This window comes from Staurois parvus, unplaced genomic scaffold, assembly GCF_062004578.1.
Source record: "Staurois parvus isolate SC_StPar_1 unplaced genomic scaffold, SC_StPar_1.0 ptg000096l, whole genome shotgun sequence".
Taxonomy (NCBI): Eukaryota; Metazoa; Chordata; class Amphibia; order Anura; family Ranidae; genus Staurois; species Staurois parvus.
In genome coordinates, this window is record NW_028317892.1 from 12354371 (window position 1) to 12377177 (window position 22807).

The 22807-nt window shown below is 42.7% G+C and overlaps 1 protein-coding gene across 1 annotated transcript in view; it reads left to right on the forward strand.

Annotated features, from left to right (window-relative positions):
- The first annotated feature begins 21837 nt into the window (after window positions 1-21837).
- The window catches only part of LOC149467998 (glyoxylate reductase/hydroxypyruvate reductase-like), a 38052-nt gene continuing 37082 nt past the window's right edge, over window positions 21838-22807 (forward strand). The window contains exon 1 of the mRNA XM_089670906.1: window positions 21838-22070. Within this exon, the coding sequence (XP_089527032.1) occupies window positions 21904-22070 (167 nt within the window). The 5' untranslated portion in view covers window positions 21838-21903. The remainder of the gene's footprint in view (window positions 22071-22807) is intronic.

Below are 22807 nucleotides of genomic sequence, written 5' to 3' on the forward strand. Positions count from 1 at the left end.
TGAGCGCGCTGCCCTGGCTGTTTTTTTTTGGATCACGCTGCAGAGTCCCTGCCACCCGAGAGGAGGGAGGGGAGCGGGCGCCCGGCACACAAGAGCCGCATTAAAGCGTGTAAAGAGCCGCATGTGGCTTGCGAGCCACGGCTTGCCGACCACTGGCCTAGGCTATAAGAAGATTGCCAAGACCCTGAAACTCAGAACAGACCTTGCCATGGTTGACCAAAGAAGTTGAGTTCACGTGCTCAGCTTCATATCCAGAGGTTGTCTTTGGGAAATAGAAGTATGAGTGCTACCAGCATTGCTGCAGAGGTTGAAGGGGTGGTGGGTCAGCCTGTCAGTGCTTAGACCATACACCGCACACTGCATCAAATTGGTCTGCTTGGATGTCGACCCAGAAGGAAGCCTCTTCTAAAGATGATGCGCAAGAAAGCCTGCAAACAGTTTGAAGACAAGCAGACTAGGACATGGATTACTGGAACTATGTCCTGTGATCTGATGAGACTAAGATAAACTTACTTGGTTCAGATGGTGTCAAGCGTGTGTGGCAGCAACCAGGTGAGGAGTACAAAGACAAGTGTGTCTTGCCTACAGTCAAGCATGGTGGTGGGAGTGTCATGGTCTGGGGCTGCATAAGTGCTGCCAGCGCTGCGGACCTACAATTAATTGAGGGAACCATGAATGCCAACATGTACTGTGACATACTGAAGCAGAGCATGATCCCCTCCCTTTGGAGACTGGGCCGCAGGGCAGTATTCCAACATGATAACGACCCCAAACACACCTCCAAGATGACCATTGCCTTGCTAAAGAAGCTGAGAGTAAAGGTGATGGACTGGCCAAGCAAATCTCCAGACCTAAACTCTATGAGCATCTGTGGGGCATCCTAAAATGGAAGGTGGAGGAGCGCAAGGTCTCTAACATCCACCAGCCCTGTGATGTCCTCATGGAGGAGTGGAAGAGGACTCCAGTGACAACCTGTGAAGCTCTGGTGAACTCCATGCCCAAGAGAGTTAAGGCAGTGCTGGAAAATAATGGAGGCACAAAATATTGACACATTGGGCCCAATTTGGACATTTTCACTTAGGGGTGTACTCAATTTTGTTGCCAGCGGTTTAGACATTAATGGCTGTGTGTTGACTTATTATGAAGGGACAGCAAATTTATACTGTTATACAAGCTGTACACTCACTACTTTACATTGCAGCAAAGTGTCATTACTTCAGAGTTGTCACATGAAAAGACATATTACAATATTTACAAAAATGTGAGGGATGTACTCACTTCTGTGAGATACTGCGTGTGTGTGTGTATATATATATATATATATATATATATACAGTTGTGTTCAAAATAATAGCAGTCAGACATCACTAACCTGATCAATCACTGTTTTTGGTAGAAATTATATTTCTACATGGCAAATAATTTACTAGCAGGTGTAGTAGAGTAATAGGAATCCAACAGACCCAACAGTCATGACATGCCTGCTGCTGATTCTGTGTAATTGAATCACTAATTGAAAGGGGCATGTTCAAAATAATAGCAGTGTGGAGTTCTATTAGTGAGATCATTCATTCTTTGAAAAACAGGTGGCATTTATTGCCCTTATTTAAGGAAGGAAGGCAGCTAATGTTGTACATGCTGGTTACAGTGCATTTCTCTCTGAAATTCTGAGGAAAATGGGTCGTTCCAGACATTGTTCAGAAGAACAGCGTACCTTGATTAAAAAGTTGATTGGAGAGGGAAAAACATATAAAGAAGTGCAGAAAATGATAGGCTGCTCAGCTAAAATGATTGCAAATGCTTTAAAATATCAACCAAAACCTAAAAGAAGTGGAAGAAAGCGAAAAACTACCATTCGAATGGATAGAAGAATAGCCAAAATGGCAAGGACTCAGCCAACAATCAGCTCCAGGAAGATCAAAGAAGGTGTAAAGTTACCTGTGAGTACTGTTACAATTAGAAGATGCCTATGTGAACCCAAGCTATCTGCACGAAGCCCCCGCAAAGTCCCACTGTTGAAAAAAAGACGTGCTGAAGAGGTTACAATTTGCCAAACAGCACATTGACTGGCCTAAAGAGAAATGGCGCAACATTTTGTGGACTGATGAAAGTAAGATTGTTCTTTTTGGGTCTAGTGGCCGGAGACAGTTTGTCAGACGACCCCCAAACACTGAATTCAAGCCACAGTACACTGTGAAGACAGTAAAGCATGGTTGCGCAAGCATCATGATATGGGGATGTTTCTCATACTACGGTGTTGGGCCTATTTATCGCATACCAGGGATCATGGATCAGTTTGAATACATCAGAAATCTTGAAGAGGTCATGCTGCCTTATGCTGAAGAGGAAATGCCCTTAAAATGGGTGTTCCAACAAGACAACGACCCTAAACACACCAGTAAACGTGCAACATCTTGGTTCCAGACCAACAAGATTGAAGTTATGGAGTGGCCAGCCCAATCCCCGGATCTTAATCCAATAGAAAACTTGTGGGGTGACATCAAAAATGCAGTTTCTGAGGCAAAACCAAGAAATAGAGAAGAACTGTGGAATGTAGTCCAATCATCCTGGGCTGGAATACCTGTTCACAGGTGCCAGAAGTTGGTTGACTCCATGCAACACAGATGTACAGCAGTTCTCAGAAACAGTGCTTTATACAACTAAATATTAATTAAGTGATTCAAAGGAAAGCAAAATCTTCAAACATTTTTCAGTTTATATAGTGAATGTTTGAGTTTGTAAAGAAGAATACAAACACTGCTATTTTTTTGAACAGTCTAATATTCACTTTTCTTCAATTTTTTTAGAGGAACAACACAAATTTGATATATTTTTCTTCATGTTTTGATTTGGAATAGAATGTGTAGTGTTCCCAATGCATTTGTGTGTATGGAAATAAAAGCTATTAGAAGGATTTTGAGCTTTATTCACTTTTTTCAACACACTGCTATTATTTTGAACACAACTGTATATATGTATATATATAGGTGCTGCGTAAATTGTCGGCACTATATAAGTACCTATAATAAATAAAATAAGTTACAGCTCTCACCACTCCCAAAAGCAACCTGAGGAAGGGAGGCGCTGCGTTGTCAGAACTCAGCCCTCTCACAACGCAGGGTAATAAAGAGTGAGTTTTTAAATCCCTGATGCCAACCTTCTTTCATGATTATAGATTTTGACCATTCTCAACACAGACTGCAAAGCAGCAACCACACAGAACAGATATAGACCACCTAATTTCTGGCTAGAGGATGTCCAGCATCTTCTAGCCCTCCCTCAACTTTACTGTACCTGGCCCACCACTTTCATTAATTACATTTTAATTGTAGAGACTGAGCATCACATGTGGACATTGCCTAGGGCATGCTGCATCCAGATATAGCCTCTGTAGTAATGCCTACTTCTGAATGACATCCGCCCATTAGGGCATTTTGATATTTGTACAACTCCTTCAAAGAGCCAGTGATGAAAATTGTTGATTGTTTTTTATTCATTAGCATGCTAATTAGGGGGTAGGAGGAACCAGGGAGGCAAAATCAGTGATTTCTGGTTTTTAGTCAATATGGGCCAGTATTTTGAAGAGGCAGTTGTAATAATCATGCTTCAGGGCTACCTAATTCATTTCAGTTCACCAAGGGACATGTTGAACAGTTGCATCTTACAAATGTAATTGTCCTTGTTTTGGCTATTAACAAATGCCCATAACAACACTTACAACATTGTGTTTGTTCTGTTTTTACATGGACTCTTGCCACAGTACTCATCACAAAGCCCCCATTGTGTAGAATCTAATCTGCCTAAACACATGGCAGAAGTATAATTAGCACAGAGAGTCTATGACTGGTGCAGCTACAACAAATATCCGTTATGTAATGAAAGTACAAACGGGGTTCTTATATTTTTGCCATACAACAGTCTATATGCAATGCCAGATATAAAAATGCATCTTTTAAAGTAAATATTACAAATTTGCTTGAACTAAAAATTCATTTTTTAAGATTAAACTGAAACAGGACACGTGTGCGATGCAACGCTGCACAATGCAGTGTTTTATGTATGCTTGCAATCTACAGCTATTTTCTAGCTGTTCTGTGATTCCCACACTGAAAAAGACTTGACAGCTGCTGTATTATTGTAGCTGCATAATGTATTTCTGTTGTTATTATAAAGGACCAACTGGCTTATGCCAAGGAAGCTGTTAATGTTATGAATAAATATGCATGCCAAACTTTAGGAACTAACTTAATTTATTTGACATAAGGATTGTGCAAGGCATGCATAAACCAGTTATTCAGATAATATGGTGATTTCAGTGTTAATTATAACAACCATTTGTACATCTATAGATGGCATATAAGTGACAGCTAGAAAATGTGTGCCTGTGCTAAAGATTACGCAATTGATCCCCCCCTTTTATGTTTTTTTTTTCTGTTTAGTTTTTTTCCCCAGGGTGAGCCAATGATTGTGATATTGATGGGAGACATCCCGGCGGTCAGTTTCTACGACTCTACAGTGAATACTTACTGTATACTACCAGGTTTTGCAGTACTTCTGGTCATGAGCTCGGTGTATCTTCAAGTTTATTACTCTAGATGACCAAACATTAAACTGTTCTCTGTTACATGAACTCCTGCGTAGGTCATACTCGTTCTTATGAATCTGTACATTGTTTTTTTTATTCTTTTGAACAACTGTTTAATTATGTATCGCTTATGTTCCCATGCTCTGTTGATCTATTCAATAGAAAAAAGTTTGGTACCAGAAAATGTGTGATTGTCCATGAACAAGGTAATTTAGGAATAATCATTACATCTACAGTAAGGTTCATATATATTTGGACACAGGCACAATTTTAGTTTATTTCAGGTATTTACCAAAACATATTCAAGCTATAGTTATATAATGGATATGGGCTGAACACTCTAAGGTTTAATCCGAAGGTATGTACATCCAACGTGGAGGAAAGGTTTAGGAATTACAGCTCTTAAGAGTAGCCATCCCCCCTTTTTTCAAGGGACCAAAAGCAATTGGACAATTGAATCATAAGTTGTTTCATGGCCAGGTGTGGGCTACTCCTTTGTTATTTCTTCATCAATTAAGCAGGTAAAAGGTCTGGAGTTGATTCTAAGTGTGGTATTTGCATTTGGAATCTATTGCTGTGAACCTACATCATGCGTTCAAAGGAGCTGTCCATGCAAGTGACAGGCCATTGTAAGGCTTCAAAAATTAAACAAATCCATCAGAGAGATAGTAGCAACATTAGGAGTGGCCTAATCAACAGTTTGGTATATTCTGAGGAAAGAAGAACACACTGGTGAGCTCAGCAACATAAAAAGGCATGGACGTCCATGGAAGACAACAGTGGTGGATGATCGCAGGATCCTCTCTATGGTAAAGAAAAACCCATTCACAACATCCAGACAAGTGAAGGACACTCTCCAGGAGGTGGGCGTATCATTGTCAAAGTCTACAATCAAGAGAAGACTTCACCAGAGCAAATACAGAGGGTTCACCACAAGGTGCAAACCATTCATAAGCCTGAAGAATAGAAAAGCCAGATTAGACTTTGCCAAAAAACATCTAAAAAAGCCAGACCAGTTCTAGAAAAGTATTCTTTGGATGGATGAAACTAAGATTAATCTGTACCAGAATGACGGGAAGAAAAGAGTGTGGAGAAGGCTTGGAACAGCTCCTGATCCAAAGCATACAACGTCATCTGTAAAACATGGTGGAGGCAGTGTGATGGCATGGGCATGCGTGGCTTCCAGTGGCACTGGGTCATTGGTGTTTATGGATGATGTGACAGAAGACAGAAGCAGCCGGCTGAATTCTTTAGTGTTTAGAGATATACTGTCAACCCAGATTCAGCCAAATGCAGCAAAGTTGATTGGACGTCGCTTCACAGTACAGTTGGACAATGGTCCAAAACACACTGCAAAAGCAACCCAGGAGCTTTTGAAGGAAAAGAAGTGGAATATTCTGCAACGGCAGCATCAGTCACCTGATCTCAACCCAATTGAGCATGAATTTCATTTGCTGAAGGCAAAACTAAAGGCAGAAAGACCCACAAACAAAAAACAACTGCAGTTAGAGCCTGGCAAAGCATCAGAAAGGAGGAAACCCAGTCTTTGGCAATGTCCATGGGTTCCAGACTTCAGGCAGTCATTGCCAGTAAAGGATTCTCAACAAGATATTAAAAATGAACATTTTATTTATGATTATATTCATTTGTCCAGTTACATTTGAGCCCCTGAAAATGGAGGAATTGTGTATACAAATGGTTGCAGTTCCTAAAATTTGTACTTGATATTTATGTTCAACCCCTTGAATTAAAGCTGAAAGTCTGCAATTCATTTAGATTGTTTCATTTTAATTTATTCTGGTGGCATAGAGCCAAAAGTATGAAAATTGTGCCCGTGCCCAAATATATATGGATCTAACTGTATACAGCGCTCAGACAGCGGTTTCATCCCATATCCAATATATAACTATAGCTTGAATATGTTTTGGTGAATATCTGCAAAAAACTAAAATTGTGTCTGTGTCCAAATATTTATGGACCGTATGTAGCAAATAGGTGAAAACTAGGAAATGAGTGCCTGTTCATGAATTCTGATTCATTAAGGCTGAATGGTTTCTGGTCTCTTAAAATGTAACGTATAACTAAAATTTTTCGATAAAGTGGAGAATGACTAGATCAGTGTTTGTCAACCCTTTTGTTGCGTGTTCGCACACATCACATCTTTTAATATTCAGGGATATTAGGTTGTAACTCTTCTCCCTCTCCCCCCTCCAAGTTCCTTCTTCTAGCACAAATCCCCCATCCTAGCACCCCCCAACTCCCCCTCCTAGCACAAATCCCCCCTAACCCCCCTCCCAGCAACCCCCTCCCCCCGCTCTCAAATAACTACTCCTATCACACACACACACCCCCCGCTCCTATCACAATGCCCTCAAATCCCCCTCCTAGCACAGACCCTGCTCGAACTTCCACCCCCTCCCCCAATCACTTCTCCCAGCACAATCCCCTCAAATCCTCCCTTTTAGCACAACCCCCCTAATCCCCCCTCACATATGTAGACTGTGCTCTCTCCCCCCCCAACTTCTCTCCCTCCTGGAGTTAATATGGACTGTTTTTAGGTCCATTACCTGCCCCCATCCACAATTTCTGCTGCCTGTACAGGAGCAGTATGGGGAGGAGATAGGGGCAGTAATCAAAGCCTTCACATTGGGATGAAAGGGCTACTCTGTGTTAACTCTCGTGCACTGGGACTCTGCAAATTCTTCAAAAAGAAAGAACAGCTTGCACAGTTGTCCCCTCCTCCCTGCAGCTATGTGTGCTATTGCCAGCAAAGCAGAAAGCTGTGGGGGCCGACCGCCCTCGTCCTACAAAACAATGATGTCATCGGTTGTTAATGACATGTCAGGTGGCACGACAGCTTTCTGTTCTGCTAGCTATAGTACACATAGCTGCAGGGAGGAGGAAAGAGCTGTGCTCTCTCTCTTCTTGCAGAGTCCCAGTGCACAGGAGTTAACACAGAGTAGCCCTTCCATCCCAATGTGCCGGATTTGATTACTGCCCCTATCTCCTCCCCACACTGCTCCTGTACAGGCAGTACGGGGGGGGGGGGAGAGAGAGAGCATAGTCCACATATGTGCTAGGAGACAGGGATTTGGGGGGTTGTGCTAAGAGGGGGGATTTGAGGAGATTGTGCTGGAAGAAGTGATTGGGGGAGGGGGTGGAAGTTGGAGCAGGGTCTGTGCTAGGAGTGGGGATTTAGGAACGGGGGTTTGTATGTAGCACTCAGACGGGGATGTTGATGCGGCACCCTTGTGGGCTCTTTTCTGCACCCCAGTTGAAAAGGTAAAGTAAAAGGAAATCCTACATTTTGGGTTGACACCAGAACAGTAATACTAGGGAAATCTTCCAGTGGGGACACTAAATCTGGTGACCTTGGTGACACATTTGGATTCCCTCATTAGGGGGGATTTCTGCTCATTTCCTATTTTGACTATGGGACAGGAAGTGAATGGAAAATATTTCCTATGGTATACAGATGGTAAAAAAACTGATAAAGGTTATAATCCTCCCTGACTTTATCCAATATTTTCTGGACACGTGTTCTATGGTCAAGCATGCCATGACAACAAAATGGATCATAAGGGCAGATTAAGTATAAAATATTCATGGAGATGGGCAGTATAAGAGGCAGAATGGCAGCACATTTTAGACCACTGGGAGAAGAGGCAGAGCAGGAGCACATGAGGGACCATGATTAAAAAAGGGGAAGAAGAAAGGTACCTGATCATACCCTTGGGGTAGAGGGGAGAAGGTATACAGGAACTGGAACAGCAACATAAAGAAGGCAATATGGTAACTGATCCTGGCAGGGCATGCAGAGAGGTGGCAGCTGACCATGGAACATTGGAAGAGGCAATGGAGACCAAATAAGTGCTGGCCTGAAGAGGAAAGAAAAGGTAGCAGAGCATGAGTTGATTAGGTACTGGAGAAGTGAAACAGGATGCAAAGGGACATAATTATTAGGGAGGAGAGTTTGGAGTGGGATTTAATCATGGGGATGGTATATACTGTAAGTGGCCATGCTTGGCTGGGAAGCATATGGGAATAATTTTGGCTTGGAGGAAATAGTTACAAAAGAATCCAGTCATTGACAGGGGAGAGATGAGCAAGGGCAAATTGCTGTTGTGGGGTGAAACAGAAAGAGGAGTGGCAACTGACTGTTTTCCACCCACGGATATTGGTTATGGACTGTAGGGGGAAAAGAGATTGATGAGGAAATAGTAAAAAGGGTAATGATTTATGAACTGTCATGTCTCCTTCCCAAGGCCTAGTACATCCTGGTCTTTTACATACCTCTTAGATTGTAAGCTCCAAGGGGCAGGGCCCTCCTAACCCTCTTGTATTGAACTGTATTGTTGCTGTATTGTCTCCCGTTATATTGTAAAGCGCAGAGTAAACTATTGGTGCTGTATAAGTCCTGTATAATAATAATAATACCAGCACTGCAGTATGACTTGGTGACGTGGCAAGTCCCATAAGTGCAGTACAAGCTGCTACGGTGGCGAGCACAAGTATTGTCCCTCAACCACCAAGAATTCGCACACAGGCCCATAGAGCCCCAAGTATCCTTCCGGATGTGCTTGCAAATCCTGATTAGAAGCCCACAAATTCTGCAGCACCCGCACTTCCCCCATTCACTGCCCAACCCGGAATTCAGGTGTAAATAGCAAATTTAACTACTTCCCTTGATTTTTTGGAGCTGTTTTTCACGGGAGATCTGTATGCATTGATTGTGGATCAAAGCATTTTATATGCACAACGATTTATCGCCGCCATCCCAAATTCAAACCTTGCCAGACCATTCGCATGGAAACTCATTACGGTTTCCGAATTTACATTTTTTTTGGACCTAACCCTCAACATGGGCATTACTAAAAAAAAATGAATTGCGGTTGTATTGGTCCACAGATCCGATTCATCATATGCCTGTGTTCTCTGCTGCCATGGCCAGGCATACAGTTGCAAGAAAAAGTATGTGAACCCCTTGGGATTACGTGGAGTTTTGCATGAATTGGGCATAAAATGTGCTCTGAATGTCATCTAAGTCGCAACAATAGAAGAACACAGTCTGCTGAACATAATACTACACAAACATTAGATGTTGCCATGGTTTAATTGCACATAACATGTAAACAGTCACAGTGCAGGGAGGAAAAAGTATGTGAACCTTTGGACTTAATAACTGGTTGACCCTCCTTTGGCAGCAATAACCTCAACCAAACGTTTCCTGTAGTTGCAGATCAGACCTGCACAACGATCTGGAGTCATTTTGGACCACTCCTCTTCACAAAACTGTTTCAGTGTAGCAATATTCTTGGGATGTCTGGTATGAATCGCTCTCTTAAGGTCATGCCACAGCATTTCAATTGGGTTGAGGTCAGGACTCTGACTGGGTCACTCCAGAAGGCGTATTCTGTGCTGTTGCAGCCATTGTTTTGTTGAATTACTTGAATGCTTTGGGTCATTGTCCTGCTGCATCACCCATCCTCTGCGGAGCTTCAGTTGGCGGACAGATGGTCGTACGTTTTCCTGCAAAATGTCTTGATAAACTCTGGAATTCATTTTCCCATCAATGACAACAATCCGTCCAGGCCCTGAGGCAGCAAAGCAGCCCCAAACCATGATGCTCCCTCCGCCATGTTTTACATTGGGGATGAGGTTTTGATGTTGGTGTGCTGTGCCTTTTTTTCTCCACACATAGTGTTGTGTGTTCTTCCCAAACAACTCAATCTTGGTTTCATCTGTCCACAGTATATTTTGCCAGTAGTGCTGTGGAACATCCAGGTGCTCTTTTGCAAACTTCAAACGTTCTGCAATATTCTTTTTGGACAGCAATGGCTTCCTCCGTGGTGTCCTCCCATGTACTCCATTCTTGTTTAATGTTTTCCTTATTGTAAATGTGTCAACAAAAATGTTAGCATGTGCCAGAGATTTCTGTAGGTCTTTAGCTGACACTCTGGGATTCTTCTTTACCTCGTGCAGCATTCTGCGCTGTGCTCTTGCAGTCATTTTTACAGGACGACCACGCCTAGGGAGAGTAGCAACAGTGCTAAACTTTCTCCATTTGTAGACAGTCTGTCTTACCGTGGACACATGAACATCAAGGCTTTTGGAGATACTTTTGTAACCCTTTCCAGCTTCATGCAAGTCAACAATTCTTGATCGTAGGTCTTCTGAGAGCTCTTTTCTGCGAGGCATGGTTCACATCAGACAGTGCTTCTTGAAACCAGTAAACCCAAATCAGGTGTGTGTTTTTTAAGGGCAGGACAGTTGTCAGCAACACATCCAATATCATCACACTGATTGGAGTCAAGGTTGGCTCACTCCTGGCTCCAATTAGCTCTGGGAGAAGTCATTAAGCTAGGGCCTCACATACTTTTTCCTCCCTGCACTGTGAATGTTTACATGTTATGTGCAATTAAACCATGGCAACATCTAATGTTTGTGTAGTATTATGTTCAGCAGACTGTGTTCTTCTATTGTTGTGACTTAGATGACGTTCAGAGCACATTTTATGCCCAATTCATGCAAAACTCCACGTAATCCCAAGGGGTTCACATACTTTTTCTTGCAACTGTAGATATGAAAGTATAATGTGTTTTATGCATTTCAACGACAATACACTCTGTCATCCTCAAGGTGACCCTGAATTTGACCGGCTTCACAAAATTCAGCCCCTCATAAATCACCTTAACCAAAAATTTGCAAATGTCTATACTCAAATCACCTAAATACCTAAAGAGATATAGAAAAAAAAGTGTTGTGCTAAACAAAAAACAAACTACAAAAATGTACATTAAATATATATATATATATATATATATTAACCACTTGCCCTCTAGAAGATTTACCCCCCTTGATGATCAGGCCTCTTTTTGCTACTCGGCACTGCACTAATTCAACTGATAATTGCGCGGTCATGCAATGCTGTACGCAAACTAAATGTATGTCCTTTTTTCACACAAATAGAGCTTTCTTTTAGTGGTATTTGATCACCTGTGTGCTTTTTATTTTTCACACTATAAACAAAAAAAGTCCGAAAGTTTTGAAGAAAAACGATATTTTCTACTTTTGGCTATAAAAAATATATAGTAAACTCAAAGTTAGTTATAAATTTAGGCCAAAATGTATTCTGCTACATGTTTTTGGTACGCGGTGATGTAGTTACGGCGTGGGCGCCATTTTGGTACATCTAACAAAACCCATGCAGTACACCCATAGCATGAGGTTTAGAAGCTGATGTTCTGTGGAGTATATGTGAGTGGGCAATTGGCATTTTTTATTGTTTGTTCATTATTAAACCTTACTACACTATGGAGGATCTTTCTTTTTTTATTAATATGATCCTTTATGGAGAGTGAGCTATATTGCGATACCTGTGCCTGGAGGGGACCTGAGAGGAGTAAGTGCCAAGATTGATGGGATCTCTTGCGGTTATTTTTTCCTGTGACGAGTTATTACCTGTAAGGATCGTGGTGTGATCCTAAAAGCGAGCTGGCCCTTGTGGTCACATTGAGGAGGTGAGGGGGCATTTTAGCCATTTCAGGATTTTTTTCACCATTGCTGTGATCACCTATTCACCATATGACCTGCATGATATTCCTTTGAGGATCAGGTCTATATGTTTATTTTCACATTGGACATTCAATGTGGACTTACTGAGTTTTATTTGTGATATTTTGTCACTTTCATTTATGTGGCTGTTTATAGTGTGGATATGTGTATTTATTTGTCTTTAGCACATATCACTTTATTAGGTTGATTATCCCCCTGGTTGGGGATTCACTTAAGTTTACACTCCATTTTTTGTATTTTTTGGAGAAAGTCCCTCATTTGGGGATATGAGGGTTTGAAGTAATATGTATTTGTGTTTTCACTTATTAAGGATTTATTCAGGAGTATTCCTGTTTTTTTCTCACTTTTCACTTAATTATTTCACTATTGGATCCTAATTGGATCAGATCACTTTAGTTTTGTTATTAATCATATATGTGTATGTTGTTTATATTCACTTTATTATTATGTGTTAACTGTTTAGCGCTTCACCATAATATCTTTTCATTTTATATACACTTATTAGGTTCAGGTTGGGTGTGAGCAGCTTGAGTTGAGGGATCATCCATTTAACCTCAGGAGGATTTATTATTATCCCAAACTATCTTGTCACTACTCCCCATGTAGTCTGGGCATCCAGGGGGCTCCATGTGACTATCTTTTCCCTCGTAAATCCAAAACTTATATACTTATTATAAGTATAGCCTGTTGTCCTCTGACAGGTCTTCTACGTCTTGACCCCATATCTGGCACTCTTGCTGGGGAGAAATGTGTTATGTGATTTTAATTACTGTATTAATAAATGGTAATGCACTATGGAGGCTTTTTTCTTTGTGGACCATGTGGGAGCTGATATGTCTGGATAAGAGCCATTTAGGATATTCCTTGAGGATACGCTTTAACCCAAGAGGATCCAGGAGTGATCCATAAGGCATTTGGGCCCTTTTAGGGTCGCAGCAAGGAGGTGAGGGGCCAATCTAGCTGTGTGTGGAGCAGGGGCGGACTGACCATTTGGAAACTCAGGCACTGCCCAAGGACCCGGGGTCAGTAGGGGGCCCCATGAGATGCTCCTGATACCTTTATCATAGGCTTTTTTGAGTTTGGGCAAGGACACAGCGGACCCATGATCCCCTATTGCCCGGGGGCCCCATGAGTTGTCAGTTCACCCCTGGTGTGGAGTCATCACCAGAGCCTACAAACGCACAAGATTCACCTGCATGTTTGCATTCAATGTTGTGGACACTGGTGGCACGTTTTGTTATTTAAGATATGATTTTGAGTGATGTGTTGATTTATTCACTTATTTCATATATATGATTTCAGCAGTTATTTATGGTTATGAATAGAGTGTGTTGACACTGAGCACTTGTGTTATAGGGTATATCCCCTGCAGTAGGGGGCTTATTATCAGTCATTTCCACTCTAAGCACTATATTGTGTTGTTGCACTGTTTTAACATTTACTTTCATTAGGATTCACAGTTTGTTCCACCATTATGTCATAATTTGTGTATGTAGAGATTTAGTTTGTACTCATAGAGCGCTGCACTTATTGATTGCTATATATTAGTCCAGAGAGCCTACTGCCATTCTTATATACACCAGTTATCGTGTTTTTGCGCATAGGCGAGTCATTTGTCCTTGTTTGCATATCGGAAACATGGCTTTTTAAGCAGCAAGCTTTCTATGAAGACTCTTTTTGACTCTTTTTCCTTTTACATGGGTGTATCAGAGTCCCACTGGTTTCTGCCAAGTCTGAGCTGATGGTGCCACTGGACATCTTTTAATTCTGAAGAGAAGTCAGCATGGTGTGTATTTAATCTGTTCTGCTTTCCTTGGCTGACCATTGTGTTTTTGGCCTATAAAATTGGCCAAAAATGTAATATAATGCAGTTAACTAATTAGTTGTAATTTTTAGGCTTTTTCCCCTCTGTTTTTTACCTGATGATCTAGCCCAGTGGTTCTCAACCTTTCTAATGCCGCGACCCCTTAATACAGTTCCTCATGTTGTGGTGACCCCCAACCATAAAATTATTTTCGTTGCTACTTCATAACTGTAATTTTGCAGTGGGAGGAATAGTGCCCCATCATTGGTATCAGTGGGAGGGATAGTGCCCCATCATTGGTATCAGTGGGAGGAATAGTGCCCCATCACTGATGTCAATGGGAGGAATAGTGCCCCATCATTGGTATCAGTGGTAGGAATAGTGCCCCCATCATTGGTGTCAGTGGTAGGAATAGTGCCCCATCATTGGTGTCAGTGGTAGGAATAGTGCCCCATCATTGGTGTCAGTGGGAGGAATAGTGCCCCATCATTGGTGTCAGTGGGGGGAGGAATAGTGCCCCATCGTTGGTGTCAGTGGGGGGAGGAATAGTGCCCCATCGTTGGTGTCAATGGGAGGAATAGTGCCCCATCATAGGTGTCAGTGGGGGGAATAGTGCCCCATCATTGGTGTCAGTGGGGGGAATAGTGCCCCATCATTGGTGTCAGTGGGGGGAATAGTGCCCCATCATTGGTGTCAGTGGGGGGAATAGTGCCCCATCATTGGTGTCAGTGGGGGGAATAGTGCCCCATCATTGGTGTCAGTGGGGGGAATAGTGCCCCATCATTGGTGTCAGTGGGGGGAATAGTGCCCCATCATTGGTGTCAGTGGGAGGAATAGTGCCCCATCACTGGTGTCAGTGGGAGGAATAGTGTCCCATCACTGGTGTCAGTGGGAGGAATAGTGTCCCATCACTGGTGTCAGTGGGAGGAATAGTGCCCCATCACTGGTGTCAGTGGGAGGAATAGTGCCCCATCACTGGTGTCAGTGGGAGGAATAGTGCCCCATCACTTGTGTCAGTGGGAGGAATAGTGCCCCATCATTGGTGTCAGTGGGGGGAATACGGCCCCATTATTGGTGTCAGTGGGAGGAATAGTGCCCCATCATTGGTATCAGTGGGAGGAATAGTGCCCCATCATTGGTGTCAGTGGGAGGAATAGTGCCCCATCGCTAGCATCAGGGGGAGCAATAGTGCCCCAACATTGGTGTCAGTGGGAGGAATAGTGCCCCATCGTTGGTATCAGAGGGAAGTATAGTGCCCCATCGTTGGTGTCAGTGGGAGGAATAGTGCCCCATCGTTGGTGTCAGTGGGAGGAATAGTGCCCCATCGTTGGTGTCAGTGGGGGGAGGAATAGTGCCCCATCGTTGGTGTCAGTGGGGGGAGGAATAGTGCCCCATCGTTGGTGTCAATGGGAGGAATAGTGCCCCATCATAGGTGTCAGTGGGGGGAATAGTGCCCCATCATTGGTGTCAGTGGGGGGAATAGTGCCCCATCATTGGTGTCAGTGGGGGGAATAGTGCCCCATCATTGGTGTCAGTGGGGGGAATAGTGCCCCATCATTGGTGTCAGTGGGGGGAATAGTGCCCCATCATTGGTGTCAGTGGGGGGAATAGTGCCCCATCACTGGTGTCAGTGGGAGGAATAGTGTCCCATCACTGGTGTCAGTGGGAGGAAAAGTGCCCCATCATTGGTGTCAGTGGGAGGAATAGTGCCCCATCACTGGTGTCAGTGGGAGGAATAGTGCCCCATCATTGGTGTCAGTGGGGGGAATACGGCCCCATTATTGGTGTCAGTGGGAGGAATAGTGCCCCATCATTGGTGTCAGTGGGAGGAATAGTGCCCCATCATTGGTATCAGTGGGAGGAATAGTGCCCCATCGTTGGCATCAGGGGGAGCAATAGTGCCCCAACATTGGTGTCAGTGGGAGGAATAGTGCCCCGTCATTGGTGTCAGTGGGAGGAATAGTGCCCCATCATTGGTATCAGAGGGAAGTATAGTGCCCCATCGTTGGTGTCAGTGGGAGGAATAGTGCCCCATCGTTGGTGTCAGTGGGAGGAATAGTGCCCCATCGTTGGTGTCAGTGGGAGGAATAGTGCCCCATCGTTGGTGTCAGTGGGAGGAATAGTGCCCCATCGTTGGTGTCAGTGGGAGGAATAGTGCCCCATCGTTGGTGTCAGTGGGAGGAATAGTGCCCCATCGTTGGTGTCAGTGGGAGGAATAGTGCCCCATCGTTGGTGTCAGTGGGGGGAGGAATAGTGCCCCATCATTGGTAATAGTGACACCAATGATTGGGCACTATTCCTCCCACTGACACCAATGATACTTACCTTGCTGACCCCTGCTCCAGCCTGGGCTCGCTCCCTCCCTCTCCCATGGTACAAACACTTACCAGTCAGATGGCTTCCTTCTCCGGCCGCTTTCCTCCTCTTCACTCGCTCGTGCTTCGCGGTGCCGCTCGGCTCCTCCTTTCCAAGCTCCACCTCCTCGCCGGTGATTGGCCGCCTGTGTGCCTCTCTTGAGCTACAGTTCCGGCGGCCAATCACCGACGAGGAAGGATTGATCCCGGGGGTGTGTCCAGATGACAGAGACGGCATGTCATCCCGCCCACACCTGCAGACGGATCAAAGAGCGGTGTCTCGGTTCCTAAGGCCATCGGAAATATGTGTTTTCCGATGGTCTTAGGCGACCCCTGGGAAAGTGTCGTTCGACCCCCAAAGGTTGAGAACCGCTGATCTAGCCAGTAACACACCTCCTGTATTAGAGTGCCTCCGCTCTGGATGAAGGAGTATAGTACCTTTAGACTGCAGTATTTCCAGTCTGGGGGAGAGGAGTGTTAGATGGACTAGCAGATTTAAATACACTGACAAATTGTGCCAATTTCCATCTCACACTGCAGTTGCACAAGCAGTTACAGAAACCGTTGGGATACCGGTTTTACATAAATAAATAAAAGCTGATCAGCACACCTGTCAGTGGTAAATGTTTTGTCTCATCACTGTTACTGATATTTATGCAGTACAGCTTGTTCTGTTGAAAAATAACAGATTTACTGTAACAGACTAAGGACAGACTGGCCAGATCACCAGGTGAAACTAAAGGAAAAGAAAGTCTAAAAAAGAAAACCAATACAGCCATCACACGTAAGAACTGGAAATCTGCAATATAATAAATGTTTGCTTTTGGTTTCAATACCTTTTTAAAATTTCCTGCTTCTTTGTGCTTCCGCAGAAGAGTTTGGACTGCACAACTGGAAATGCCTAAGAGAAACCTTGTTGATATTGTTGCTGTGCTCATTCTTGCCAGGATTTTATTACATTTAAAGTGTTACTAAACCCAGGACCCTGCATTCACTCTATATGGTCTCCCACAGTACACAGAACATGGAAATGTAATTGTTTTAGTAAACATAAAATACTAAATTGCTTTTTATACCTTTTTCTCATCATCGGTCTATAGCAGTCTTGTGACTTCTATCACTGTCCAGCTGAGCACTGGCAAAAGCTTGTAGGAGATGTTTTCATTTACCACTGATTGTCCTATGAGGCTGCATGATCCCTGACCCTCTGTCTGGACAGTGCTGATTGGCCCTGTGCCAATCACATGCACTCCCCCCCCAAAAAAAACCTTCTCTAGCAATACACACCAAACTAAGCATGTACAGAGCGCCTCCTAGGGCTCTGTACTATCAGCAGATGGGCGGGGACTATGGAAGAAGGGGAGGATCAAATAATACAGGATCAAACAGCCTTTTTACACAATGCAGAGGATTAACCCCTTAGGTTCTACAGTGAGTATAACAAGCATGCTTTACAGCATATACAGACTGATTTTACTGTTGTGGGTTTAGTAACACTTTAAACTGTCTTAAATAACCTCAACTTGTTAGTAGAGCATGATTTTGCCTCACCCAGTTTCATTCCTCCTGAGAGCTGACTCTGATTTATTGATTGGATATCCATATTTTTAAAAGTAGTTTTGCTTAAAAATTGTAAAACACCCTAGTAGAATATGTCAAATGTTAGCCATTTCATGTACACCAACACCACAAACCAGTTCACTTACAAGACATCAAACTGCACTCAAAATTTTTGGAAAAAAATAATTTAGAGTGATGAGACCAAAACTAATCTTCATGGTCACAACCAGAGATGCTATGTTTAGGGATGAGTCTACAAGTCCTATGAAGAGAAGCACATAATGGGGCTGATTTATTAACAGCATATAGGCTGTTCACTTTGCATGGAAGTTGCCGTTTGCAAGGGAATTTACCCTAGAGCTTAGTGAATGAGGTGAAGGTTCCGAATGTATAAGGAAAATAAAACCAGCATTTTTGCGTGTACATGATTGGATGATAGAAGTCAGTAGAGCTTTGCCTCGTTCACTAAGCTCTGGGGCAAATTTGCTTGCAAAGTGCAATTTCCCTTATAAAGTGAACAGTCTTTTTGCTTGTAGTAAAATAACCCCAATACCTTCTGTTAAGCATGGAGAGTAAACTCTGCTATTTTGTGTGTGTGTGGGGGGGTGAACTTCAGTGGCACAGGGAATTTAGTTAAAGGGTAACTCCACTTGTTCCAGCTCATGAAGGAAAAAGCAAATGATGGAAAAATAATTTACCCATATAGTATGTTATTCAGAATTACCTTTCCTTTTTAATTTGCAACTACTGTCATTTACTGTACAATTCAATGTGGCAACTTGGAGGCCTTCTGTGCATAGTTGGTGTACAGAACTTACCGAGAAATGTCAGTTCCTGTTCGGGACTGGCTTAGTGATTTTCCCAGAATGCTGCACTAAGGCAGAAGTCAGATTTTTGGCATGCTCTGCAACAAAAATGTCATTTTTGGTGAGACAATCTCAAAGGGCTAATTACTTCTAAAGGCACTGCGATTGCATCACCTGATCAAAATGAATGCAGACATTCAAATTCAGGAATCAGCCCTCCAAGGACATAGTTCTTCAGAGCAGAAGCAGGTAGGAGTCTACAGCAAAGTAATGCAATAAAAACTGACCATCTAGAGAGGTTTCTTTTCTCAACAAAAGTGGAGTTACTCTTTAAAACTGATATAAATGTAACAGAAAATAATGGAGAAAATGTTACATTCATCAGTCCGAAAACTGTGAATGGGGTGCATTTGGACATTCTAACATGGCTATGATCTAAAGCAGTGGATGTCAACCTATGAGCTATAGGGACCTCAACTCCAGCCCCTGATATTACCAAATGGCTGCACATAACATTCAATATATGTAATGATTAGGAGGACTGTCAGAGACTGCAGACCTAATAGAGGAAATGATGGCCAGAGACTGGAAAAAAACTGATATAAATGTAACAGAAAATAATGGAGAATATTTTACATTCATCAGCCCGAAAACTGTGAATGGGGTGCATTTGGACATTCTAACATGGCTATGATCTAAAGCAGTGGATGTCAACCCATGAGCTATAGGGGCTTCAACTGCATCCCCTGATATCACCAAAAGGCCACACATAACATTCAATATGTGGAACAGTTAGGAGGACTGTCAGGAGTCGCAGACCTAATAGAGGAAATGATGGCCAGAGACTGTGGACATGCTACATTTTTTACTAGAGATCTGCTGCAGAAGACAACACAAAACTGGAGACATGTTACATGAGGCTAGTAGACATCACTGCTATTGAGGGCAGTACATCACATACCAAAGGGCCATATTTGGCCTTTGAGTCACAGGTTGGGCATCAGGGATCTAAATTATATGGTCAAGAAAACCCTTATGTGACTGCATTAAAAATAAAGTGAAGGTTCTGGAGTGGCCATCACAATCTCCTAACATCAACTGCATTGAGACACTTTAGGGATATCTTAAACATGCAGTCAATGCTAGGCAGCTGAATCATATACAGGATCTGGAGGCTTTTCGCCAAGAACAATGAGCAGCTTTATCATATGAGAAAATAAAGGGCATCATTCACAACTATAACAAACAACTGCTAGCCCTAATTTATGCAAAGGGAGGCAATGTACAATATTAAGAACTAAGTGTATGTTGACTTTTAGACATTGTTATTTGATAATTTCCCTTTATTGCTATGACTTATTTAATTATTACACTAATCTTTGATGTCTTCTAGTTTAATTTAATTCACATTAAAAAAAAATATGTGTTTGGTTTGATCACCCATATTTTATTAATAGATGCTCAACATTTTACCAATTCTGTAAGGACTAAAATACATAAGCTCAACTGTATATATATATATATATATATAAAGAAAATCAGCGAGCGCTAACAAAAACAGCAGCTGCTAGCACCAAAAAAGGAACTACAAGTCCTCTCAATAAGATCAAATAAAACAAGAAAAGGTGCAGCGCATGTGATAAAACTGATAAGTGTCTGATAAATACAATCAGAAATCAATAAAAAACACATATAAGTCCCATTGATTAGCTCTTATGGCGTGAAGGTGCTATTCAAAATGAAATCCCAGCAGGCTGTGCGTGAATAATCTGGGAATGAGAAGTATACCATAAGGTGAGAAATGGTGACCATCCGGTAGTGTGTGACAGATTAGTGGGATTGCAAACTCACCAGAAGCGCAATCTTAGTGCGTGTTGGTTATAAACATCAATGGAACCTGGTCTGATCTCAAATTCTCCCCCTCTGATGGTATAGGCATTTAAGTGATGTCAGTCAGAGGTCCCTCTTATGGGTTGCATAATGAGGTCTGGTCATAGGGAATACCAATCCTTCCTCCGGGCTAGGTGAGACCTGGGTCCTGAGGGTTTAAGTGCTCATGGTAGAGCAAAAAATAGGGGATCCCATAGTGTAGTAAACTTGTCATTTATTGAGAAATTAATCAAGGGTAAAAAATGGTGTACACACATGTAAATCATCCAAATAAAATCCGCAAATGGTTAAAAGTGATCAAGGTTGCTAAAAAGCTCTGTAGATAATCAGGTAAAAAGTAGCCTGTGCTGCCAATGTTACTAACCAGTCAGCATGTAAAGATGGCCGCTGGACCTCCGTGATCCGGCGGCGTGACGTCACTGCGTAGCGAGGCTCCTTCTTGGCGCGTTTTGTATAAACATACACTTTCAAAAGGGGTGATGCTTAGCCCGGAGGAAGGATTGGTATTCCCTATGACCAGACATCATTATGCAACCCATAAGAGGGACATCTGACTGACATCACTTAAACGCCTATACCATCAGAGGGGGAGATTTTGAGACCAGACCAGGTTCCATTGAGGGGAGATCTCCAGGCTGATGTTTATAACCAACGCGCACTAAGATTGCGCTTCTGGTGAGTTTGCAATCCCACTAATCTGTCGCACACCACCAGATGGTCACCATTTCTCACCTTATGGTATACTTCTGATTCCCAGATTATTCACGCACAGCCTGCTGGGATTTCATTTTGAATAGCACCTTCACGCCATAAGAGCTAATCAATGGGACTTATATGTGTTTTTTATTGATTTCTGGTTGTATTTATCAGACACTTATCAGTTTTATCACATGCGCTGCACCTTTTCTTGTTTTATTTGATCATCTGTATATATACCTTCTTATTAAAAATGTTTACCCCCTCGGAGGTTTTTTATATTTTATTGCCATGGGACACTGAATCACAGTGAGTACGCTCTATCAGCTTTGAATATTTGTACACTGTTGTTTCCCTATTCCTCTTTGCAAAACATTTTTATAAAGCTGGGTGTTTTTGGGACCAGTTGAGCAGACTAGTAAGCTAACACTATTGACTTGTGTACGACAAGTTATTAATAATCTACCAGTACAAAAAAGAGGTCATAGGTGCAAGTAGGACATGTAGCTTATCTATTGGCTTTAAGTTTTAATGTCCTCCCACTGTTACTGTTTGCACAAAATTCCAGACTTGCTCATCTGGCACAAGTTCTAACCAAAGTCCTCCAGAAATTGTGGTATATGTCACCTTAGCATGCGGACTTCTTGTCATTTGAGAGTTCTGTTCAGAACGCTAGTTGGAGGTCCTCACATCTGCTGCAGATCTCAAGCTATGAAGGCTGCAGGTAAACAATTACCAAAGATTTATGTAACTAGAAGAATCCCCCCAGATGGAATCAAAATTCTCCGAGAATCTGGAAGGTGAGTGAGCATATATCATTTAAAATATTAAATTACTTGTTAGTTTGTGCTTAAAGGCTAGCTCCAGGCACAGAGGTTTTGGTTAAGTTCTGATGTGCGAATAAATGTTATCTTTGCTCATGCGTAACACATGGCCAGAATCATTGCATTATACTCAGGGGCGGACTGACCATTTGGAAACTCGGGCACTGCCCGAGGGCTCGGGTCAGTAGGGGGCCCCATTAGAAGCCCCTGGTACCTTTTTCATAGGCTTTTTTGAGTTTGTGCAAGGACACAGGGGCCCCATGATCCCCTATTGCCCGGGAGCCCCATGAGTTGTCAGTCCACCCCTGATTATACTTTAAAAACAGTCACTTCATGTTGGATAGTACAGCTGTACTTTCAGCCTGCTAAAGACATGGGAGCTGATATAAAATGTTTGTAGATTGCAGAAAGTATTTCTCTTTTCACCCCCCCCCTTTCTCCCTTGGCTATTCATAGAATATTCTGTGAATGGCCAAGGGGGAAAGGGAGCCAATGGGACTGATCTGAAGTGTTGCTAAACCTACAACAGTAAAATCAGTCTGTATATGCAGTAAAGCATGCTTTGTATACTCACTGTGAAACCTAAGTGGTTAATCCTCTGCATTGTGTAAAAAGGCTGATTGGTCCTGTTTTCTCTGCCCCTCCTCTTGTTCAAATGTCCACCTGATAAGACAGACTGAATCCATAGTCACATGCACATGCTCAGTTTGGTG